Source organism: Marmota flaviventris, chromosome 2 (genome assembly GCF_047511675.1).
Source record: "Marmota flaviventris isolate mMarFla1 chromosome 2, mMarFla1.hap1, whole genome shotgun sequence".
Lineage (NCBI taxonomy): Eukaryota > Metazoa > Chordata > Mammalia > Rodentia > Sciuridae > Marmota > Marmota flaviventris.
In genome coordinates this window covers 200,306,917-200,332,535 of record NC_092499.1, presented here as the reverse complement: position 1 = coordinate 200,332,535, position 25,619 = coordinate 200,306,917, and the positions used below count along the sequence as shown (strand labels likewise).

Sequence of the window (25,619 nt, the reverse complement as noted above, 5' to 3'; positions counted from 1 at the left end):
CAGATGTGAGATTCTTGTGCATTAAAAACTAGGAAGCATTTGCTGAGGAAGTGTTAAATGACTCAAATAAATGAAAGGACATACCAGGTTCCTGCGGCAAAAGACCAAACGTCATTCAGGTGACAGTTCTCCCCCAAATTCATCTTAAATTCAACATGATCTCAATCAAATCCCAACAGGGTGTGGTATGCGTGTGCGCGTGTGTGTATAAACTGATTCTATAATTCATATAGAACTACAAAGGACATAAATTAGTCAAAACCACTTTTTAAAAAGGCAAAAATGGAGAATTAACGCTATTTGGTTTCAAAACATAGTATAAAGCTACAGTAAGCAAGGCAGGGATGTTGGAGTACAGATAAACAACTGCTCCACAGAACCAAATAGAAAGGTCCGGAATTGAGTCACACAAGTACCAACAATCAATTTTTGACAAAGGTGCAAAATATTTCAATGAAGAAAGTGTATTTCTATTTCTTTCCAACTAACAGTCTTAGGCAACTGCATATTCCTTTGTGAATGGTAAGCTTTGATTCCTAACTCAGACCCTGCACAACAACGAATGCAAATGAATCATAGATGCAAATGCAAAACAAGATACGAAGCTGTGGGTGAGGAGAAAGCCTTCGGGACCTTGGGCTTGGCAAAGATTTCCAAGATACACAACCCACAGCATGAGCCATGGAGGAACGAATGGATAGATTAGACTTCACCATGATAGTGACTCTGCTCCTCAAAGGCCGCAGTATTAAAGAGCAACCCACACACTGGGATAGAGGTTTGCCAAGCACGTATCTGATAATGGACTTGTATCTGGAATCTTTCAAAGAAACTCTCAAAACATAAGAAAACAAACAAGCTCATTCTGAAAAAGTGGACAAAATATTTGAATAGACATTTCACCAAAGAAGATCCAGTGGGAAATAAGCATATGAAGCGATGCTCCTCCTCGTGAATCACTGCGCACACGCGAATAAAACCACTCAAGGTGCCCTAGAGTGAGGGACCTGGAGGAAGGGGACTCCAGGGCACAGCTGCTGAGAAGGCGAGAGGCCAGGGCCACCTGGAAAAGGACGTTTAGGGTCTCAAAAAGTTAAACACCTGCCTCATGATCCAGCCTTTCCACTCCCAGGCAGGGCAGGCCTCTGTCCTCCAAGATTCAGGGGCCAACTGTGGTCACTGGGAACTGCCCAGTCTCTGTCCACGGATAACAGGTCCAGAGCAGGACTCAGCCACAGAGGGAAGGGTCAGCTCCGCTGCGACACAGACTGATCTCAGAGCACTTAACAGGAAAGGAAGCCGACAGGTCACATATTTATACACATTCTGGAAAGCACGGGTAGGTCTGTGTCATAGAAAGCTCGTACCCTGCAGCCTGGGGACGGAGAAGATGGCATGTAGAAGCTGGAGGGACGACCACAAGGAAACTGGGGGGACGATAGATAAGCCTCTTAACTGTGGTGATGGCACCTACTAAGCACTACAGACCTCATTGTGTTGACTTTTGGGTGTGTGTAGTCTTCTAGGTGCCACTGACACCTCAAGAAAGCTGCATAAAACAGGAACCCTCCAAGGAGCAGTAAGATCTTGTTTTTAAGTGACCTTCTCACATCCCCTCTGTTCAGCCTTCCTATCCCAGTGAGAGCAGGGGCTGGCCCTCTTGCTGTGGTCGAGGACAGGTTTTCCCCGCCCCCCTCCAGCCCCGCATCCCCCCCCACCTGCTCTCTGCAGGAGCTCCCTCTCTGTTCCTGGAGCGTGCCCCTGCCTGCCCCGTCTTGGTACCTGAGGTTTCCCTTCCTCAGAATTTTTTCTGCACAGCTAGCTGCCTTCCATGTCACCTCCTGGGGTCCCACATCTGATCAGCCTATGTGGCTGCCTGTCACTGCCCATCAACAAAGATGTGCATCACTACACATACCCCGGTCTGCATGCACTCTGTCTGCCTGGGACCTGCACTGTCCACGAAACTGGGCTCCAGGACAGGTAAGAACCTCGTTATCTTGATCTCACTCTGCTCCAGGCCCCCAGAAGGGCCAGGCACACAGCAGGTACACATTAATCAATGTGGACAGGGTGGACCCGCTCATGCTTCTGAGGACCCTCACCTTCTCCCGATTGTGCTGGACAGTGCTGCTCCAGAAAAACCACATCTGGTTCCTTAAGTAAATGCCAGTTGATTGTATAGAGAGAACTTAACACCAGTTGACAGTGCAGAGATCTCCACAGCACCTGTCACCTGCTATAGGCCCTCCATGAGCACCTGTCACCTGCTATAGGCCCTCCATAAGCACCTACTAAGTGCTACAGGCCTTCCATGAGCACCTGTCAATCACCTGCTACAGGCCTCCATAAGCTCCTGTCACCTGCAGAGGCCCTTCATGAGCACCTGCCTGCTGTCCAGCAGTGTCAAGCACCAGGCCAAGTGCACTGGCCACGCGGTTGTCATTCTTCAGGACAGTCCTGGCAGGTCCTAGGAGGTTTCTGCCCTGGGGGCAGCTTCCTGCCCAGCCAGCTGCTCATCCTGCAGACAGACAGCAGGTGGCCAGAAGCTGCCCTTGCTACCCTCCCCAGCAGGGCCTTGTGACATTGGCACAGTTGACTTGTCATGTTCTCAAAGTAATTCTCAAAGAGATGATCCCTACATCCCTTCCTCGGGGCCCCAGGGCTCCAAGAGAAGAGTCCTTCTGGAGACCACACTGCGGGGACCCACGGGAGCTAACCCCGAGTGGCTGTTCAAGGCCCAGCCGAGGCTCCCAGATGCCAGGTGGACTCCATTCTATGGGCAGGAGCAGGGCAAAGGGGCGGAGGCTTTCAGATCGGGAGAGTGCGGGCAAAACACTGAACTAACTTAGAAGATGGAAAACAACGGTGGAAGGACATTCCTGTCTCTGAATCCAAATAGCACTGACAACCCAGACGCAGGATGTCTCACTACCCACAAGGAAATAGGAACTGCCCCTTCTGTCTGGCCATCCCCGTTCCACCAGAAGTAGGGGATGCAGAGGAGACAACGGAGACAAAGTAGCTTGTGGCTCTGACCTCGTGTATCACAGTAGCATAACACACTAGGACATGCTCACCTGAGGGACACTTAGACCACTGTCTTCTGCATATGTGCTATGGCTCTTGCTCATGAGCATGCAGGAGGCACAGGTAAACACTTGTGAAAGACCCTAAGGTGGACAGGCTTGAGCTCACCGGGACCAGTACAGCTCTGCCCCAGCCCTGTGTCCCTCCTCTCAGCCAGGGGCCCGGCACCTGCTCCCCCAGGCATTCATCCAGGGCCATCACCGATTCCCTGTGTCTCCCCAGCTCTGTCCATTCCTCTTCTCTGCCTCCGTCTCCTCCAGTAGGACTGAAGTACCCCCAAACAGCCTCTGTGGAGTTTAGGGCTTCAACCTGAGAACTCTGCAGACCCAACAGAGCTGGCCTGAGGGTTATACACAACGTTCTTAGGACTGCTGAGCAGTTGACAGGTGCTCATGGAGGACTCTATGTGGCCGAGTTAGACACAGGACAAATGTACCTCAACACACTGAAAGCCATAATAAGAGCCCACTGCAAACACACTCAGAGGGGAAGGCCAAGAGCTTTCCTCTAGGATCAGGAAAAAGACAAGCAGCCCCCTCCCACTGCTCCGTGAGAGGCACTGGATGTTCTCTCGAGGGCAACTAGAGAAGAAGCATATCCCGGCAGGGAAGGAAGGACGCCACCTGCTGATGATGTGACCTGGTACAGAGCTACCCGAAGGTCTGCACCAGCCAACTGAGCACCCACGAGTAGATCCTGCAAAGTCTGAGGACACAAAGTCAGCAAACAAGCATCGGCGCCTTTCTTTATGTTAGCAGCGAACTACCTGAAAGAGGGATTGAGAAACCAGTTCCACTCACAATGGCAAAAAGAACACTGAGGGTGAAATTGGACCAAGAAATGAAAAATCTACTGAAAACTACAAACCAGTCATGAAAGTAGTAGTTGATGATTCAATCAATGGAAAGGAATCTGGGTTCATGGGTTGGAAGAATCAATATCCCTTCAGAGTCCATGCACCCAAAATGTCCTCAGTCAGTGTCATCGCTATCCAAATTTCAATATCGTTTTCACAGAAATAGAAAAAAACAATCCTAAAGGCAACCACAAAGACCCCAAGTATTGGGGTCATCTGATAGTGGAATGCAGCAAGGCAGAGGCATCACAGTGCCGACTTCAAACCCTCGTGCAAAGCTGAGCGGTCGACAGAATGGCGCTGCGTAAAGACAGGTCAGCCCTGAACTGGACTGCCCAGAGTGAGCTCAAGCCGTCAAGGTCAGTTGTCAGGAGCACACAAAGGGGAGAGGACGGCCTCTTCAGTCACCATCCGGGAAACCTGGATATGCACCTCCTCACTCTGGGCAGGAGGAGAGGGGCTCATCCCACAGCACCCACAGAAGTCAATGGGGAAAGGACTGAACGCCCCAGCACACGCCCCGGAACTGTGAAGCCACCAGAAGAGACAGGGGAAATGCCGCACAGTGTCTGGGAAACATTTTTGTATGTGACCCCAAAAGTAAAGGCACAAAAACAAAAGCAAGACCAAATGAGATCGCACTGTCAAGAACTTGTGCACAGCAAGGGGACAGAGAGCCGAGACGCCACAGGTGGGGGGTGGCACGAGCAGTGTTTTCGGCCTCCAAAACACACCGAATCCAGACAACGCCAAGAAATAAGGGCCCGACAGAAAAGGGGGACGGACAGACAGACACAAACCCCAACAAGATGCACCAACCAGGGGACTTGTAAGGTGACACGGGGAGACGCAGGAGAAGCCACAGGAAGTGTCCCCTCACACCTGTTGGGATGGCTGCTTCCCAAAGACGAGCTCTGGCGTGTGGAGGGGGTCCTTGTGTGCCTCGGACGGCAGTGAGAGGCAGCACACCCATCGTGGGAAACGGAGCTCCCCGGTAAATGACCAAAGGAACAGAGACCCCTGTGCCTAAGCTGCTGCTCCCCTGTGCTCCTCTCAGCGCCAACATCCACACTACCACGTCCATCATGGGATGGACGGAGACGATGGTATGGTGAACACACAATGGGATGCCACCCAGCCTTGGAAAGGAAGGAACTGTCATCTGTGACTGCAGGGATGGGCCCGAGGACATCACGCCAAGTGAAATAAACCAGGACAGACAGACGAGCTGTGTGGGATGCCTGTAGGTTCTAGGGAACCTAGAAAAGTCTAACCCCCAGGGGGAGGGGGAGGGGGAGGGGGGAGAAAGAGGGAGGGAAGGGGGAGGAAGGGGGAGGAAGAGAGAGGGAAGGGGGAGAGGGAAGGGGGAGAGGGAAGGGGGAGAGGGAAGGGGGAGAGGGAAGGGGGAGAGGGAAGGGGGAGAGGGAAGGGGGAGAGGGAAGGGGGAGGAGGGGGAAGACGCCAGAAGCCGTCATTCAGCAGGAGGTCAGGGGGCAGGGGTTGTCTGAAGGTAAACCCTAAGAAACGGGACCCCAGAGATGTGGTGACCCAGGCATTTGATAACACGTGAGCTGCGTGGGGGGAGGTGGCGCTCGGGTGGTTCCTGGTGGTGCTTGAATTTAAGGAGGGCGGCCCCCTCTGCAGCTCCAGGTCCTCCCCAGTGGACGTGTGGAGAGCAGAAGACGTCAAGTGTCACTCAGGTCCCTTTTTAGGTGTGGAGAGGCATATGGAAAGCCGCTGCAGTGATTCCCCCGAGGTGAAAAGCCACCTGTCACTGTCACGGTAAATTCACAGGACTCTAGGCGGCCATTCTAAACCAGACCATGCCCCGTGGACCCCAGAGGTGCTGACGTGCTCAGTGGGCTGCAGGATGCTCAGAGAACCTGGACTTGGGGACTCCCTGGGGCAGCTTGGGTCAGGGACCTGCAGGCTCTGGGTGTCTCCTCAGGGTGAAGACCGAGTCTAGACTTTCCTTGGAATCTTTGAGGTCTGGAGCCGAGACATTCAGTGCTTGTTGAATAAGCAGCAAAGTTTAAAAGCTTTAAAAGCTTTCTAGAAAGCACGCAGACCCCTACTCTACGTGGAGTCTCTCTACTCCTGCTCATGTGTGCTGAGGGCAGCCCACTGAGCCAAGGTCCAGGAGGTCGGGCCAGGCAGGAAGTACTGCCTCCCCGGGTGCTTCAGCCACCCTTCCTCCCGCTGTGGGGGCGCATCTGCAGCGTAGGCAGCCCCTTACCCTCTGCCCTCCCGCCTGCAGCTCAAAGTAAACCCTGTGCAAATGCTGGGGCTCTTTTTCCTGTTAACTATGGGATGCACAACATAAAGCTCACGAGCCTCTCCTAAAGGGTGGTCTCTGAAGGGCATCTGGCTGCACACCTGGCCGAGAGCCTCTGGGCAGAGCCCAGCCCCCGAGCCTCACCAGCAGAAGGCACGGAGGGCTCCATCTAGGACCAGGAGGGCCTCTGGACTTGTGGGCCATGGTGGATGGCCCCAGGACATGCATGGACAGGGCGCTGGCAGGACTGCCCTCTCCTGGCAAACAACACAGGTGGAAGCTTCTAGCAGGTGGGGCAGATGCACAGTGGGCACTCCTGCAGGGGCAGTTTCCTGGGCTCAGCTGGGGGGTCCCTTCAGGAAGCACCACACTCAGGATCCTGAATATTTGTCACTTCATTGTGTTTATCCCCAAATCAGACCCAATTTGCTAAGACGGACACTTCTTGCCACGAACGATGATGACCAGTGGCAGGACTTGCGTTCTTCACCTCCCAGGTAGCCCTGGAGTGGGGGAGATGCTGGGGAATGCACTGCACCTGCCCATGGGCCCGGGCTCCTGCTGCATCTCCACAACTGCCGGCTCCTCCGCCTCCCCGGCCCTCACCCAGCCTGCCCTCACAGAGCGGGAAAAGCACCAGTTAAATGGGATCCTTACATGTCTCTGCAGCTTTCTCAGGTCCACAGTGATCGGGGAGGAGGAGGAGCACCCACCGCTTCCCAGTGTCCGTGTCCTCGCCCACCTTGCGAGATGTGGGCCAGATGTCACAGAGGACACACGGTGGGTGGTCACACCAGGCCTGTACTCGGCTCAGAAGGCCTGGGATGAGGCTGGCCCACGTCAAAAGAGGGGCCAAGAGGCGTGTCCTTCAGGCAGTTCACACTTTGGTTTTTAAGCTTTAAGTTGAAGTGAAATGATGGACCCATGTACGTAGCCCTGGGATACTTCAGCCTCGAATTTGATGAACAAAAGGACTATCGCTAGGCCCCAGTCGTGGCTGGTCTAAATGGCCCCCACTGACCACCATGCAGAATGTTCCCGTTTCCCCTCACAAACCATAAGGCCCTGAACACCTCCACGCAGCCGCTCCCCAGCAGAAGGCAGATGCCCCTCAGGACACAGGGCAGCCCCATGACCAGTGACTGTCAGGTCCCACTGTTCACCTCAGCCAGGTGTCACGGCCATTCCACAGGACAACCAGGACCCCGGGCGTGTTCTGGGAGCTGCTGCTGCAGAGACGCATGCTGTTACAGTGACAGCAGCTCAGGAGACGGTGCCAGCCAGGTGCCACGGGGCTGGTATGTCCCAACCCTCATCGCCAGCCTGCGTGGGTGTGGCACCCAACACACCAGTGCCACCTGAGTGCCCCGTGCGGACCTGGGCTCTGAGTGCTGGCTCCCCCAGGTCCTCCGGTTGACACTCCCCTCGGAGCACAGATCTGGGGCATCACACCTCAGAGGCCAGCTGAGGGGACTCGCCAACACCAGGAACAGCACTGCACAGAACCAGGCCACGGTGACCGCTGGGCTGCCGGTACCTCTGCTCACCAGGCATCCGACTCACCTCTGCCCCACCACGCAGGACCACGGACCAGGGAGAGACCCCCACCCTGGGGCTCGTAGAGGGTGACACAGGCAGATCTGGGGGCAGCAGCGTCACCAGGTGGGGAAAGCTGGGCTTGTGGACATCTTAAGTGACAGTCTCTTGCAGTCCCACACTGCCTCTCCCTGGAACCGGGTCCCCCACCCCCCGCCCAGTGTCCAGGACAGGGCCTGGGTTCTCAGCTACATGTGGGGACCCAGATGAAAGGGGCCCCGACACCTGCTGTTCCAAGGGTGCCTGGTGCGCAGGCTGTGGTGGCTCCGACGGGGATTCCTTGTTTTCCCATGAGGCCACGGCAGATGACCCTGAGGACAAGTTACTGTGAGCACCCTGTGCCTCACAAGTCAGGCCCTTGGCTAGTCTTGTCTCTCGGGTCCCTGTGACAACTGGATAAGGAGGACGCAGCTGTCACCTGAAAGGATGGACAGTCAGGACCTGGACTCGCCATGACCTGACGAGGGTGTTGGGTACAGAGCCGTGAGGCAGGAGCCTGAGAGTCACCCGACCTGGCCTGGGGCAGGTGGCTCGGGGCAGGTGCCACCTAGCGGCCTTCTCCTGCTTTTCTTCCCTGAACAACACGAGGACTTCACCAGCCTGTCCTGCTACAGGGGGCACCAAGGGTGAATCTCCTCGTCCCTGATCCTTGCTCACCAGGCACAACCATGCCAATCTCCAGCGTGTCGATTGCACGTGGTGGAGCACAGATGGGCCTGTCTGGCTGCAGGACATGGACATTCTTATTAAGTTGATAAATTTGCTGAGAGAATGAGGCGTCATCCACATCAGCTAGGGACGTCCACAGAAGCAGCAGCCAGACAACACTCAGCAGCTGGGGCTGAGGTAAGGTACAGGTTCCCTGTGCTCACGCTCCTAATGAGGTGACCAGGACGGTTCTCACCCTAGAAACGAGAGCTCACCCACAAGCACGGCAGGCAGGACCATGTCCAGCTGGGTCACTGCCAACCCTCCTACCACCTCTGGTTTCACCCCATTCCTACAACTGAGGCACAGAAAGGGTGAGCAACTTACCCAAGGTCACAGAGCTAGTAAGAGACATGTCAAGACAGGTGGAATCTAATCTTCCTCAAATTATTCTATGAAACAGAAAAGGAGGAAACCCTTCCAATATTACCCTGAAACCCAAACCAGACAAACACACATCAAAGAAAGAAAACTTCAGACCAATATTACTGATAAACATAGAAGCAAAAAATCTTAATAAAATACTGGCAAATTATATACAAATACATATTAAAAAGATAGTGCCCCATGATCAAGTTTGGGTTCATTCCAGGGATGCAAGGTTGGTTCACCATAGAGAATGATCAATAAATGTAATTTATCACATCAATAGACTTAAAAGACAAGAATCACATGATTATCTCAACAGATGCATAAAAAGCATTTGACAAAATAACAGCATCTATTCATGTTCAAAACACTAGAAAAATTAGGAATAGTAGGAACATACCTCAACATTGTAAAAGCTACATATGCTAAACCCAAGGTCAACATCATTCTGAACAGAGAAAAATTGACAGCATTCCCTCTAAAAACTGGAATAAGACAAGGATATCCTCTTTCACCGCTTTTATTCAACACAGTCCCTGGAAACTCTAGCCAGAGCAATTAGTCAAAAGAAAGAAATTAAAGGGATACAAACAGGTAAAGAAAAAGTCAAACTATCCCTATTTGCCAGTGACATGATTCTATATTTAGAAGACCCCCAAAAATTCCACCAGAAAACTTCTAGAACTCACAAATGAATTCAGCAAAGTAGCAGGATATAAAATCAAAACCCATAAATCAATTGCATTCCTATACAGCAGAAATTCATACATAGCAAAATGAAATTAAACACCTATTTCTCACCCTACACAAAATTCAACTCAGAGTGGATCAAGGACCTAGGATTAGACCAGAGGCCCTGCACCTACTTGAAGAAAGTGTCAACCCAACTCTCTATCATGTCTCTTAGGAACCAACTTCCTCAACAAGACTCCTAAAGCACAAGAAGTAAAATCAAGAATCAATAAATGGGATGGAATCAAACTTCAAAGCTTTTTCACAGCAAAGCAGATAATCAGTAACATAAACAGAGAGCCTACAGAATGGGAGAAAATCTTGCCACCTGTACCTCAGAGCATTGATCTCCAGAATATATAAAGAACCCAAGTAATTAACGTAAAAAAAAAAAAACCTAATTAATAAGTGGTCCAAGGAACTGAACAGACACTTCTCAGAAAAAATATGATCATCAACAAATATATGAAAAAATGTTCAACATCTCTAGCAATTAGAGAAATACAAATTAAAACTACACCGAGATTCTCTGTCTCCCTAGTCAGAATGGCAATTATCAAAAATACGAGTGATAAATGCAATTCCTGTTAAAATTCTAATGACATGTGGGTGAGGATGTGGGGAAAAGGTGCACTTGGGCATTGCTGGTGGGACTGCAAATTGGTGCCACCACTACGGAAAGCAGTGTGGAGATTCCTCAAAAAACTCGGAATGGAAACCACCATTTGACCCTGCTATCCTACCCCTCAGTTTACAGCCAAAGGACTTAAAATCAGTGTCACAACCCCATCGATGTATAGTAGCTGAGCTATAAAACCAGCCTAGGTGCCCTTCAGCAGGTGAGTGGCTGAAGAAAATGTAACACGTGTGTGTGTTTACATGTTCTCTATATACACACGTGTATACGTGTGGACCTTGGATTCCAGCCTCCAGGGCCATGAGAAGCACTTTCTGTCATTCCCAAGGCACCGTGTCTGTGGTACTATGTTAGAGCAGCCCAAGCTGAGTCAGCAACATGCACGAAGTGGGAAGGCCTGCTCCATCCCACAGGAGCACGGCTCAGGCACCCGCCTGTCCTGGCCCCGGGGGGCGTCCTGTCGTGAACAGGCTGGGAGCTGAGAAAGCCAGGGCTGAACCCCTCCCCTGCGGCCCTACCTCCTGCAGAAGCCCCTCTGCCCTGGCGCCCTCCCCCACGTGTGCTTCCCCTGGGCCAGGAGCGGGGACCGCTCTGCAAACAAGACTCGTGTGGTCCCCGTTCCTGGCCTTAGCACAGGAGAAAATGCAAAAGCATGTTTTCTTAACGGTCGTTAAAACTTGAACCCTGGGGTAGCAACGACACAGAAACGGTCCCTTGTGAAATTCGCCTTCAGTGGCCTGATGCTCCCAAGGTTCTGCTGTCCCCAGGGCTGACCACACACACAGTGTGAGAGTGTGCAAGCACATGCTGGTGAGCGCGCGCAGTGTGTCCTGCCTCCAGCATGACGTGAAGCCCTCCTGTGCTGACGAGACCCACAGACACCCAGCCTGGAACCGATCGTCAGACCTGCACTAAAGCAGACCCCACCCTGTGACCCCAGGCAGCAGACTTGTCCTCTCCCAGCCTTTCTCAAGGCCAGCCTGCCTCGCACTGGGCCTCGGCATCTCCAAAAATTAAAGTCTAAAGCAGATGCCCAGCCATGCCCACTGACAGAGCAGCCAGGGTCACGAAAGGTCTAGAACCTAAGCTCCCTCGGGATGCTCACAGGGGACAAGACGATGCCCCGGCTCCATCATGTGTGTAGACGTGTGGCCGGCGGATGGGCGGGCAGCAGACACACTGCGGTTGTCCTGAGAATCGATTGGTCTACGGCCAGCACTTTCTGCTTCCTCGCCACATGTGGGCTGAGGCAGGGCCAGTGGGGTTGGGACTCGAGATGCTGCAGAGACACCAAAGCTGATCCTGGTCCTCAGGGGCACAGCAGGACCCCACACAGGCTTCCCCTCTGTGGGGAAATTCCCCCAAACAACAGTGTACCCTTCTTGTTAACCAATGCTGAAACTTCCTCCCGCACAGGTCGGGTCAGTGGTCTAACCCTGGGGAGCCAGGGACACTCCTGGGAATGGGACAGACTGCCTGCACCTGCTTCCAGGGGCTCAGGAACGGCAGATTACAGAGGCATCGGGAACTCGCTTCTCACCCTGTTTCAACCTCACTGTCCCTAGGGCAGCGCTGAGATTCCTGGCCCACGAGAGGCTCGGGTGCCTGACCTTTGATTACAGCATGCCTGGTGGCCAGGAGTCCAGACCTCATGTCCAGCTGCCTGGCAATGCCCATGACAGGAAGCCCGGGAGCCCTTTCCTGGAGAGGGTCTCCTCCCACCCTGGCCTGGCGAGCGAGGACAGTGCTTGCGGCTGGAGGCCTTTCTCCGTGCCAGGGCCTGAGCCAAGGGGACGGGCTGACCCCCCAAGCCCCAGAGAAAGCCTGGCAGGGAGGTGAACTGCTGGGGCAGAGGCCTGGGCTCAGACCCCAGCCTGGCACCAACTGGCCACGAGGCCTTAGCCTAGTCACATGGCCTCTCTGCGCCTCAGTTTCCCCATCTGAAAAGTGCCACCTACTTTGTGGGGTTGCTGTGAGGACACAGAGTTTCCTGTAACAACCTGACCATGCCTAAAACGTGAGACACACCCAATAAGACAGGGTGGCCATTGTCATTAACAGTGTCCAAGAACCACGTTACAGAGTGTGTGAGAGACTCACACAAGGTCACACTCCAGGTGCAGGGCCCAGTCTAGGCTGATGGTCCCCAGCCCCTCAGGGTCGCTTCTGATGGGTAGAGGCCAGGGAGGCTGCTAAACATCCTGATGCCCAGTACAGCCTCCACAGCAGAGCCTCCCCACCCCCAAATGCCACTAGTGCCAAGGTTGAGGCTCCTGTTGTAGCCCATGACTCCTGGTTGCACCTGCTGGTCTCAGGTGTGACCCACGTAACTGTCCTGCAGGAGGCCGATGGGCGTTTAAGGGAAAGGCTCCAGGGTCAGACGTTTCTGAAGGCACCACCTCTGGAGAGCTGTCCACTGCCCTTTGGCCAAGGGCTGGCTGAGTTTCTGCCACAAAGAGACCAACTTAACTCTGAGTTGCCCCCCCACAGGACCCCAGTGCCCCCTTGGTATCCTGCGCCCACCTCACATTGCTCAGACCAGGTGGAGAGGCTGGGACGGGGGCAAGGTGGCAGGAGGGACACTGTGCAGCCCTGGGCTCCCAGGTCCACCTGGCCTTGGCACTTGCCACCCACGTCCCTTCAGCTCCAGCCAGGACCAGCATCACCCTCAGCCACCACACATTCCCCCTGGACACCTGAGGAAGAGGGCCTGGCCTCCTCTCACGGACAGGGAGGACCCCACTTCTGCCCACCCACGCCACTTCTGCATGGCTGTCCCCTCTGGGGCAGAGCAGTTCAAGCACTGTCCCTCCCTCCACGTCTCACTCTGCTTTTGCCCTTCTCTAATTAGAGCTTCTGCTGCCACGTCTAAACCTTGGGCACGCCTTGGCAGGGTGGCATCCTCAAAGCCACCTGCCGCTCACTTTAATGCACTTTCATACACCAAAGAACACGTACCTGAGAACAGACACTCAACCCTCCAGGTACGACAGGCTCCCCGGGTGTCCCGGGTGTCCCCAGGTCCTCCCAGCCTGTCTGCAGGCCTCAAGACACGTCCCAGGAGAGGCGCCCCCAGGAGCCTGCCCTGCGTCTCTCTGCACACTCAGGCCTGCACCTGGCCCCTCAGCACGCTAGGGGAGAGTGCCAGCGCTGACGTGGCCGTGTGCCTCAGCCCTGGTGGCTGGCTGCCTGGGCCCACGCTTCCCATCGCCCTCCTCACCAGAGATGACGGAGTCGTTCAGCACCTCTTCATCCTGGTACAAAAGCAAGTCGTCCTGGAGCTCAGAGTTCACCAGCAGGTTCTCCTTGTTCTCCTCCGACTCCTTGACTGCAGTCCGCCTGTTCTCCAAGACCCCGTCGGAGCTCCACGCCTCCTCCCGCTCCTTGCCCCGCTCCATGCTGGACGTTCTCGACAGACGGACATCCACCCGCTTCTTGGGAGACCCTTTGCCTTCCCGTCCTTGAAAACTACATCAGAAAGACCCATGAGTTACGTGCCAGCCCTCACCTGGAAACCCGGCAAAATCCACTTGGGGCAATTATCACTAGGGTGGCCCCGAGAATGTGCAGCTTCTGTCCCAGGCACCTGGGCAGGGAGTGATGGAAGGACCATCGCCCTGGGCAGGAGGCTCTCCTGGAGAGCACAGAGCATGCGGGGACAAGGCCTGCCAACGCGGGGTGCAGCAGGCAGGGCTGCGATCAGGGACCTCACAGGGGCCAAGAAGGGCATCTGCTCCCCTGATACTCCACCAAAGCGCGTGTCCTGTGGCCCAGCCGCCTCCAGCAACCCCTCCTCCTTCCACCCCCAGGCCACGTGGATGGAGAGCGAGAGGTGGCTGTGGGCACAGGGCTCCCGACCTCCCGATAGGATGCTCCAGGCCTCAAGTTCTGCACAAAGAGCAACCTGCTGTCAGCTGCTCCTCCCATGACCCCCTACATCCCGAGGGCTCACGGAGGAGCCTCACGGCCAGGTCCCCTCACACACAGCCCCAGCCCCCACGGCCTCCCATGGGAACCAGGCCAACTCTGTGGTCTGCAGAGTCCAGGGCCTGACTCTTGTTCAGAGATTGTCCAGGATGCCAAGAAGTGCATGAAACTCAGCCCTGGGCCCTGGTGACCCCTGGGCGGCAGGTCCACAAGGCCAGCCTGGTGGGAGTTCTGGTAGCACGGGCGTCCTGGGCAGACTCTGGGCCTCACCTGTCCTGACGGTGCTTTGTGGCCAGCGCCCTGTGCAGCTCTTCCATGACGCGGCTGGGGGGCAGCGGCCGGTGGACCGTGGTGAGATGAGGGGACCCCGTGGGCGTGGAAAGCTGTCCTCGGAGGGGCGGGTCTGCACTCTTCATACCGGGGCCTTGAAAGAGCACAGCTTGGCCTGGACGTGGAGGAACCAACCGGATCATCACACTCCATGCTGGGACCAGGGCCTTGCTGAGCCGCGGGACCAGGGGCAGAGGACCACGCCTCCCCCAGCCCAGCCAGACCCAGGCATATCCCTGTGGGTTTCCCTCCATCCACGGGGCCCACCCTGCTGGGGCCGAGCTGTGGGGGCTGCTGAGGCCGAGCTGGGGGTGGGGGGTGCTGGGGCCGAGCTGGGGGTGAGGGGTGCTGGGGCCGAGCTGGGGGTGGGGGGTGCTGGGGCCGAGCTGGGGGTGAGGGGTGCTGGGGCCGAGCTGGGGGTGAGGGGTGCTGGGGCCGAGCTGGGGGTGGGGGGTGCTGGGGCCGAGCTGGGGGTGGGGGGTGCTGGGGCCGACCTCCTTCCTGCCTGGTCTCCGCTCAGACGAGCCTCCTCACTTCCCTGCCAGGACCCAACATCCTGCAGCCACTCTCGCTTCATGTGGACCCGGAAGCCCTCCCCAGTTCTGAAGCCATCCTCCAGCCCGGTGCCACCAGAGCCACCCTCTGCCTCACCCTCCCCTGCCTCAGCTGAGGGACTCTCTGGAAGGTGACTCCATATGCCCCTGCCATCTTCCTCAGGATGCGATGCGCGCTCACGCCCAGGTCCAAGGCCCCTTGCGCTGCCTGCTGAGCCCCCCGGCTTCACCTCTTCCTTGTCCCCCCCTCACCCATCACCGCAGCCCCTCTCCCGGCTGCTCCCTCTTCCCGGAATGCGTCCCCTTCCTCCGCTCCTGTGCCCCCTTCTCGGTGAGGCCCTGTGTGACTCTCACCGTCTGGAGCCCTGATACCCACCCTCAGGACCGGAGGCTGCCCCAACCCCCTCCTCCCACTCAGGGAGGGTGACCCTGTGGGATCCCTGGGGTAGACCGAATCCACCTCCTTCACTTCATGTCCCCAGGCCTAGCTCTTAGAATTTGTGCAAAAACCAGTTATTCACATGCAGTGAATTTGAAGCTCCTCAGTAGGCAAACTCGGTCACATTTAACAAAGCGCAGCCTCCCTACGGCACACACTGCCCACAGTGGGCTGCGAGGCCAGCCCCGAGGGAGGTGCTGGAGCTGCAAAGCCCTGGGTTTCTTCCTAGGAGTCGGCCTGTGGTCTCTTCACTCACCAGCACATGAGTGGGGGGTGGGAGCAGCCGTGGCTCAGCCTGCCTGTCTGTATCGTGGGCCACCAGCTCCTTAGCACAGACGACACCAGCAGCCCTGTCCCCCCTCGGGGCTCTACACACTGGGCCCTCCGACACCCCAGCAGCTGGTGCAATCAGCCAATTCTTTTTAACCCCAACAGGAAGAAACAGGGACGTAAGTCACACCCATTCCCGAACATGCAGCAACTAGTGGCCCCGGGCACTGCTGGAACATGAACAGCGTGACCAGAGCACATCCAAAGGCAGACGGTGCTCCGAAGTGTCTTGGAGGATCTCGGCTCTTTCGCTTTCTTGGTGAGGCAGAGCCAGGCTCCAGCACACCGTCCAGCCAGAGAGGTGGCCAGCAGAAAGAGTCCAGGGAAAGAAGGAGCCACGTGGCAGAGGGGAACTTTGGACTGAGACCTGAGGAACAGGGAGGTGACAGCCACGCAGGATGTGACCACACTGGACAGGGCCTCCAGCGGCCATTCCCCATGCACCTCAGCACTCTGCAGACCACCCCTGCCCATCACAGTGGCCCCGCCCTGAGCACCTGCAGGCGGTCCCCAGTGCCACCCGGGCCCTGTCTAGCCAGCCTTGCCTCTGGCCTCACCGAGTCCTATGAGACGAGTTTTACTAGACATGCTGTACAGACAGGGAAACAGGCAGCGTGGCCTAGCTGAGACTGCCACAGTGGGCCACAAGGGTGACAGGCAAGCTCTCCCTCCACTGCTCCGTGGGTCACTCGCCCACCCTGGAGGCATGGTGCCCAGTGGGCCTCTCTGGCTCCCATTTCTCAGAGGAGGAAACTGAGGTTCAGAGCAGCTCAAGGGCATGCCGCCTGGAGACACACAGCTCCAGTAACAACCGTCAGAGGTGGAGGGGACCTTGCCATGGAGGGAACTGTCACCCCGAGGGCTGAGCAGGGAGAGCTCCTGGTGAGGAGGGGACTCACCTGTCCAGGACCCACACAGGTGAGACACAGGAGGCAGGGCCCTGTGGACAGGGGCAAAAGGGAGAGGCAGGAGGGCAGCAAGCAGAGGCACACCTGCCCACCTCCATGGGGCCCGCGAGTCACGGGGCCCAAGACTTTCGAGAAAAGACCGAGATCTGGCCCACAAACCAGAAAACAGGACCCCAGCAGACACCAGATCCACTGCCGGGCCTTGATCTTGGACTTCCAACTGTAACCGCCCAGTTACTCTGTCAGCAGCTGGAGTGGACGAGGACACTGCAGCCCTGTGCCAGGGGAGAGCGGGCGGCAGGTGGAGACGCAGGTGCCAGGGAGCTGCGTGTGTCGGGGGCCTCTGCCCTCGGAGGCCCCGCAGCCTTCACACGCTGAGGCAAGGATTCCCAAAGGAAAGGAGAGCACCCGAGATTGAGGCGAAGCCACCGGGGCGTGGGTCCACCCAAAGGAATCTAGGCAGATGTCCAGAGCTCCTAACCACGCTCCCAGTTCAGTCCCCCAGGAACTGGGGACAGTCAGAATACGTCCTCCTGATGTCCTCGAGTTCCTCTACCTGGGGGGAGGTGGAAGTGAGAGGTGCTGGCAGGCAGGCAGGCAGGCAGGAGATGGGCCCCAAGGACCTGGAAGTGACCGTGGGTGTCTCCTGAGGTCCAAGCTCCCAAGCGTGACAGAGCAGACAACCTCCGGCTGCCACATCTGAGGGTCCGGAAGAGCGGAGCCCTCGCAGGAACAATCCAAGGCCAGCACACTCCAAGCCATCCCAACCTGCGCCAGGCTCCCGCGGTGGGAAGGGGCTCCACCAACGTGGCAGCAGAGCGCCCTACTCTAATTCAGTGTCCATGTCACCCAGAGACCAGAGTTCCCGACCTTTCCAGAGATGCAGACAGCAGCTCACTCGCCCTACACGTGCCCATTCCACCAGTCAGCTGCACTTGCTGGGCGCCTGCTGTATGCCAGCACAGTGGCTGTGTTCAGCTTTGACAGTGAACAAAGGGCCGGGGTGCTTGGGCTGAGGAGGCAGCTGAGCCTGTCGAGAGGCTTTCTTGGGTCCCAGAAATGCAGTAACAAAGGACCACAAAGGAAGGCCTTCCACAGCCTGACAGGCCAGAGGTCCCAAATCCAGGTATGGGCAGGGTGGGCTCCTGAGGACACGTGGGAGAGATCCCAGGCCCCTCTCCTAGCTCCTGGGGCTGCCATTGCTCCTGCCTCTACTTCCATCTTCAGGTGTCCTCTCCGCATGTCCTTCCCTGTCTCTATAGGGACTTCCACCCAGTGACACTGTTGATAAGGCCATGAGGTTACCGGTGGGCCCGAATCCGAGGGGACACCACCCAGCTCACTACTCAAGCCAAAACAACATGGCACATGCTGTGGGAGGAGGCGTGGCACTACAGGGTTGGGGTAGGTCCCCAAGACGGGCAGCTTGAGCTGAGCACCAGGGTGCAAGGGTGCTGGTGGGGAGCTGGGGGGGACCATCCAGCAGAAGGGTGACCTGTCCCCACTCAGCCCTTCCCCACCCAGTGACACATCCTCGCACAGACTGACCCTTGGGGGTGAACAACAGTGTGCTGGGTCACACAGCCACCCAATCACCGCCATCCTGGTCCCAGCTCCAGAGTCCCCCATGCCACATACCCACTCTGGTTCTGGGGGGCTGGAATGAAGACTTAATTGCTTACTTGATCAGAGTAAGAGGGCAAGGGTCCAGGTAGAGGCACCCCCCAAAGGGCACCCAGGGAGTGTGCGCTGTGGCCACCTGCTGAGCTCAAGCCCCAGTTCCTGGCCCAGCAGCTGATGCCCAGGTCAACACATGATGGAGGAGGGGACTCGGTCACCCGTGCAGGCAGTTCTGTGCCGTGGCCACCAGCATTGGGCTGAGAACTGAGTTTGAGTCCCCAATGGCTGTGGCTTGGGACAACTTCCTGGAGCTTCCTGAACATGGTTTTCTAAACTGCAAATTAGGAACCTACGCCTCCCCACAGAGGTTGGCCTGTGGGTTCAGCAAGGCCCTGGTAAGAGTTCCCCTGGTAGGTGGTCTCATGGGGCTGGGCCTGGCCTGCTGTTGGGGATGAGCTCTTGAGAGCAACCACCTCTCGGAAACGGCCTGATCCTCCCTGAGACCAGCAGCTCCAGGTTCCTGGCAGCAATGGGACAAGGGTACCCAAGACGGAGAGGAGACGGGTCACAAGGGGCCTCTGCCCAGCTCCACACCCCTCTGACCACCACCCTTATGCCTGGCTCGGCTCTGCCCTGCTGCACAGAGCTCCTGGCAAAGAGAGTCAGCAAAATGGAGACCAGGAGGGGGAGAGGGAGAGGCACCTACAGAGGCAGAAATAGGCTGCTGCCTCTCCGTGTCTGCAAGGAGCCCTTCCGACTCCATAGAGAGGCTGCTCCCACTGGCCTGCAGGAGAAGTATGCCCTGGGCTTGAGCCCTAGCCCCAGAGGCAAAGGGCCAGAACCTGCCCAGAGTGGGGCACAGCAGGACTGGTGGAAGTTGTGGATGGATGGCAGGAGGGGTGCAGGGAAGGATGGATGGATGGACGGACAGATGGACAGATGGATGGAAGGGAGGAAGATGGCTGAGGACAGGATGCACACAGACCCACCTGTGACGTTTTTCGTGGTTTTGGAGTTTGCCTTGGGTGGTGGAGTGGGCAGCAGTGGGGGGCTGGGGAGCTGGCCCATGGACCTCTCCAGGGGTCTGGGCGGACTTTCCAGGGAGTCAGACCCAGATGAGGCTTGAGAGAGCTCGTCGGTGGTGGGCAGGAGGCTACCGGGGTCTGCGTCCTCCCCGCTGCAGGCAGATGGCACCTTGGTTGCTTCAAAGGCAAAACAGAGCACTCACAACTTGTTCCCGGGAACACAGTGGTGAGCGAGCCACGCAAGGGGGAATGGTGGGAGGGGTCCCTTCACGTGCGCACTGACTCCCCCCCCCAGGTCAGCCATCAAGTGGAGGGAGGGAGGCCATCCTGAGTGTGGGGGACCCTGCCCCTTTCCCACACAACAGACAAGGCCCCCTCACCTGCACGGTGGCCACTGTGACAGGCCGGGGGTCAGACCAGCCCAGGCCCCAGGTGCCTCTGCACTTACTGTGCGTATCCCGAGTCACTAAACCTCTGTGCCTCCACTCGCTCGTTGTCCCTGTACTCGTGACAACAGCCCCTCAGAGATTACTATGAGGTTTCAGCAGGAAGTGGCAGGTGTGTGCCTGGTACATCCAGACGCTCATGCTACCAGTTCTGGCTTTATGTCCAGTTTCCAGCAACCCTGGCCCTGGCAGGCCAGTCCAGGCGGGGGAGGCTGGCAGTGAGATTGGATTTTGAGAAAGGGCAGCTGGCCCACAGCCTTGTCCTCTCTCCAGTTGCATGTTGAGGCCCACTGCCTCCTAGAGCACCCCAGGCTGCTCCCCTCTACCTTCTCGTTTCTCTCCTTGCCCAGCCCACATTCCACTGTCCACCATTTTTGTTTGTTTGTTTTGGTAGAGATTGAATCCAGGGGCACTCAGCAATCGAGTCTCATTTCCAGTCCTTTCTGTTTTTTGAAAGGACTTTGTCTCACCAAGTTGTTTGGGGGCCTCACTTAGTTGCAGAGGCTGGCCTCAAACTTTCAATCCTCTTGCCTCAGCCTCCTGAGCCACCCGGCTTACAGATGCACACCAAAAAGCCCAGCACTGTCCGCTATTTCAACAGCAAGCCACCAACGCCCCAAGCCCCTTGCCCAGCTTCCTTTTCACAAATCCTGCCTCTGGATCAAGCCAGGGCCCACCTGCTCCCACCCCTGCAGGAAGAAAACCGTGACGTGAGGGACTCTCAACCTTTAGGGTCCAACTTGGCTTGCCTTGCCCCCAGACAAGTGTCCTCTGTCCTTTCCTGCCCCCAGCTCTCTCTCGCCTTCTCCTCAGCTGTGCCCGAGCTTCACCTGTGCTCTGCAGGGTAAACAGGCCTTCAGGTGGGCGCTCCTCAGATCCCCACTCCACACACGACCTGCTGTCCAGGAAGACAGGCGGCCCCTTGGGGACAGGCACTCCCTCACTCCCTGCCTCAGTGAGCCCCGAGGTGCCAAGCCCCATGGAAGTCACGTGATGAACATCTTCAGGTCCTAAGGTACGTCCCGAGGGAGATGCCACCACCCTCACCCCCGTGTCCCAGGGAGCAGCCTGGTGGGGCCGTCCTCAGGTGAAGGGCCTACTGGGGGACGGAGCACGTGGGCTCCTAGGCCAGCTAATGAGGTCCTCCTGTCTATGTCAGGGTGTCTGCGGTGTCTGTCACTGGCGGGATTCACCATCTCTGAACTTTGCTGGGACTTGCGCCCAGCCTGCGCTGTCCGCGGTGCTGAAGTCACAGGCTGGACAGGGCAGGCCTGTCCCTGCCCTTTAAGCACCCAGTGAGGCCGTAGATACGAAGCCACAAGCCATACCCTCAGCCGCCCCCTCTTCTGGGCCTTCGCCGCCTCTGACGACTGCCCCCCGACTCCCAGGGAACATCTCAGAACAGATGCAAGGGCACCCAGCTGCCATGAAGGTGACCTCGGCCACCGTGGCAGGCTTGCACTCTGGCCCTACAGGGTGTCTAAGCGAAAATACTGAGTTTATTTTATTGTAATTACCAAACTGTCCTCAAAGCCTCTTTTTAAAAACCCCTGGACCTCAAGACTGTCATTGTGTCCAGCGAACTGTAACCTGCAACTTTTAAAGTTCACGATTCTGATGAGTTGTTTCATTTAATTTTTTCTCTGATAATATAGACATCTTACGAGTCCTAGGTCAAAACAGTCGTGGGTTTTCCTTGCTAAGCCGCAGGCCACTGGTTACTTGAAGAAATTAGAATCAAGTTCCAGCTCCCCAGGAATACCAGCCTGTCCATGGCTCTGTGGCCACTTGCCATGAGTGGCTACCCTGTGGACAGGGACACAGACACTAACTCTAAGGACACACGCTCAGAGCTGATGCCCTCAATACCTAGCACAGGACCAGGACTGCCAGGCACAGGAGGGCAGGAGTTCCCGTCCTGCAGGGGACTGGTCCCCTCCCCTGGAGTTCCTGCAGCCACACATCCTGGAGCCCTCTCCCTCTGTGGGGTGCTGTGCGGGTGGAAGCCTGTGGAGCAGCCCCGCACCTGCGGCCTGCCCTGACAGCTGGACTCGGCATGCCTCCTTGCTCGATGGATCAAGTCTGGGTGAACGGGTCACACTGGCACCCAGCAGGATCGCAGTCAGGAGGGACGGAGACCCAGGAATGGCTCCCCAGGACTCACCCAGGCCAGTCTCCTGCTCTCCTCCTCCTCCTCCCTGTGTGCTTGAGCCCTTTCAGATAAGTGCTGTCCTCTGTGCCTCCGTTTTCTCATCTGCATGAATCTCTGCAACAGCAACCATCCCTGTCCACAAGGCAGAGGCCGGCATGAGGTCACCCAGTGTGAGCAGCCATGGGCCATGCTGCCAGATGAGAGCATCATTAGGCAGGCAGACAGGCCTCCCTGTCTTAGGAAGGCGAGTTCAGCCTTGGAGGCCACTCCTTGTCATGAGGGCTGTCCTGCACCTTGAAGGCTCACCAGCAACCATGGCCTCACACCACCAGGTGCCCACAGCCGTCCCCAGGTGAGACAACCCTGGTGACTACAGACACTGCCACACAGCATGCCTGGGGACAGAGTGCCCAAGGCTGGCACTACTACCCTAGGTAAGCGCTGCTCAGATTTTTAAGGGACATGCATTGCGATGGAGGGAGGCCCAGGTGAGAGCCACAGCTGTGACGTTCTCATGGCCCCAGCTGGGTCCTGCAGAATGGAGTGCTGGGCAGGCCCGTTTGGCCCTCTGGGCCCCAGTATCCTCTCAGGGGCCCTGGAATCAGCATTTCAACAAGTCTGTGTGGGGCATGGCCAGGTGAAGGGCCTACTGGGGGAGGGAGCACGTGGGCTTGGGGCCTTGCTCCTGCATCTTGTCAGTGCTCCGAGTAGTTTTTCACCAGAAAGCATGGATCTGGCCTACGCACCACTGAGAGACTGTCCCCCTGGCCTCTGGTATCAATTTCGACATTTCTTTAGATCACGACGATCTACCAGTTGAAGACCAGCCCAAACACTCCTGATCTCCTGTGCCCTCACCTTCAGCTACACTTTCTGCTCCTTTGAAAATTAAACGTATCAAACAGGTCCCCAGACCGCATCTCTATCCTCACCACCTGCTCCCTCTTCCTCCCGCTGGTGAGGCCTGGACCCTCCGGGAGCCCTAGCTGCCCTGCTCAGTCATTGCCTGGTCTCCATGTGGGCTCTGCCCCCTGTACCAGCTGCCTAGGAGTCCAGCCTGGGTCTTCCTCCCCATCCGCCATCTCAGGAGTCAACCCCATAACTGGACCTCTGGCTTCAGAGCCCCTCCCATCCCTGGTGACGCCTGACTGCTCCTCTGAGCTCTGGACTCATAGCCACCCGACATCCCCAGCTGGAGGTCAAACAGGCATGAGAAGACACACCCACACCCAGCTCTCGATTCCCAACCGGCTCTCCCTTTTTGGCCACCTTCTCTCACCTGCCCAGTGCCAATCCAGCTTGGAGTGTTACTGAACATCTGCAGGGTCCAGGTGTTGTAGGAGTTGCAGCCATGGCATGAGCCAGACAGGCCCCACCCTCACCAGGCTTAGTGCCACCCAGGCCGCCAGGCACCAGGACTGGGCGCCCACCAGGCCTCTCTCTCCTCCTTGCTCCACATCTTACTCCCCCCATTCATGGTCAAGCCCTACCAGCTCCACATCCGAAAGATGTCAGAACATCCACTCGTCCCACTGAGAGCTGCCAGGGCCTCTGCCTAAAGCCCCGCTGGCCCCTGATGGCCCTAAGCTCCACCCTTGCCGCCCACCCATCCCAAGCCCGTCTTCTCCCCCAGGGATCAGAAAACCTTCTCTAGAGGGCCAGAGGGTGAATGTTTTCTGTGTGAATTTTATGGTCTTTGCTGCAATTACAGTCTGCTGATACGGACAACTCTGAAGGCCTGGCCAGTCCAGATGGCAAAGTCTCTCCTGGCTTCTCACCAACGCGGCTGTGGGGCCACCTCTCACTCTCAGCACTGCCCAATAGGACTGTCTCCTCCCTGTCCACAGGGCAGCCACTCATGGCAAGTGGCCACAGAGCCATGGATGGGCTGGTATTCCTAGGGAGCTGGAACTTGATTCTAATTTCTTCAAGTAACCAGTGGCTGCAGGGCACCTGGATCCTCTGGGAGTGAGTCCAGGGTCCCATGCCACCCTTCCAGGCAGAGAGCAGGTGGGAGGCAGGTGCTGAACAGAGGGAGGTGGGCACCTCACAAGGCCTCCCTCATCTGTGCCAGAGCCTTAGCAGCACCTAAAGGCCACACGTTCAGGGACAGGGTGCAGAATCTGGCCAGCAGCTTGCAGCTGGAGAGGTCCTGTTCAAGATGTAGAAAAGGCTCACATCCCAGAACTTTCCAGAAGCAGAACAAAGGTTCTTGGCTCTAGTTTTGGTGTAGACTTCTGTGGTTAACATCAAACCCCAGAGCCAGGCACGGCGGCACACGCCTGTAATCCCAGTGCCTGGGGAGGCTGGCTGAAGCAGGAGGATCGCAAGTTCAGGGCCAGTTTCGGCAATTTAGCAAGGCTCTAAGCAACTTAGAAAGAGCTTCTTTTGAAATCAAAAGAAGTCTAGGGATGTGGCTCAGTAGTAAAGTGCCCCGAGTTCAATCCCTAGTACCAAAGAAAACAAAACAAAAAAATAGACAAAACTATCAAACCCCGGTGTTGTCTGTGCTCTGTGGCCTTAGGAAAGTGACCTCACCTCCCTGGGCCCGTTTTTTCAATGCATCAGGTGGTCACAAGATAACTCAGTACACGTAGAACAGCTCACCCAGGGCCATTTCTTTTTATTAGTGCACTCGTGGGAACCAAGGTGGGCACCAGGTGGGCCCTGCCCGGTCACACAGCACTGAACAGGATCCTGTCCCACGAATGTTTAAACACAGGCTCCTCCCAAGAGCCACAGGGAATGCTCTGCTGCTACTGTGGCAGCGTCCGAACCAGACCAGGAGAAACAGTCACCCCCACACAGAAGCCCAGTCCCCCCAGATCACAGTGACCGCCAGGCCCTTTGACAGGTTCTCTTCCTGGGAGATCTGCAGTACCTGGACACAGCGCCCACACCACCCACCCACCCACCGTGACTGGAGCACATGCAAACAGCAGCCCCCGATCAGGTGTCACCACCTGGCTAAAGGGGAGCCACCTGCTAGACAGGGTGACCCCTCTCCCCAACCCCGGGAAGTTCATGGAAGGTCTGATTATTAAGAGAATCTGACTTTCTTGGACCCTTCAAAACACAGCCGAGATCTAGAACAGCAGTGAGCGCACTGGAGAGCGCCCAGGGGCTCCTGTACAGACTGCGGCCTACAGGGCAGCATGTGAACCTGCCCAAGGTCAGGGAGAGAAGCTGGGCCCAGGGGCAGGCACTCACATGACTTGTCTGCTTGGTATTCTGTTTTCTCTGACATTGGGTGACATCTGTCAGGAAATTAGCTACAACATGGAGGGACTGGGCCCAGATGTTGGCTGCTCCTTGGGTGCTGAGGTTCAGGATGTGAGAACAGGAGAGGGCAGTACTGGACCAACAGCTGGTCCTCCCAGCTCTGAAACAGGAGGCTTCACGGCGACCTCAGGTCCCTTACTCAACAAGCAGTGACTACCTCGTTACCTCCACAGGCCTGAGGCCGGAGGTGACAAGTGAGGCCAGGCAAACCCCACAGAGAAGACCCCACAGTGGCTGATAAACCGGCCCAGTGAGGCCTCGGATCTGGCGGTCGCAAAGAAACTGCACATCTAGATTTTTTAAATATTGAAAAAAATTGTAAGCCAATGTTTAAAGCAGCATT

The 25,619-nt window shown here is 56.7% G+C and overlaps 1 protein-coding gene across 1 annotated transcript in view; it reads right to left on the bottom strand.

Moving 5' to 3' along the window:
- Positions 1-25,619, bottom strand: part of Phactr3 (phosphatase and actin regulator 3) — a 172,313-nt gene that overhangs the window by 33,732 nt on the left and 112,962 nt on the right. Inside the window, exons 5-7 of the mRNA XM_027954353.2 lie at positions 19,361-19,573; positions 14,461-14,635; positions 13,484-13,731 (exon numbers count right to left, since the gene is read on the bottom strand). Coding sequence (XP_027810154.2) covers positions 13,484-13,731; positions 14,461-14,635; positions 19,361-19,573 — 636 coding nt within the window. The remainder of the gene's footprint in view (positions 1-13,483; positions 13,732-14,460; positions 14,636-19,360; positions 19,574-25,619) is intronic.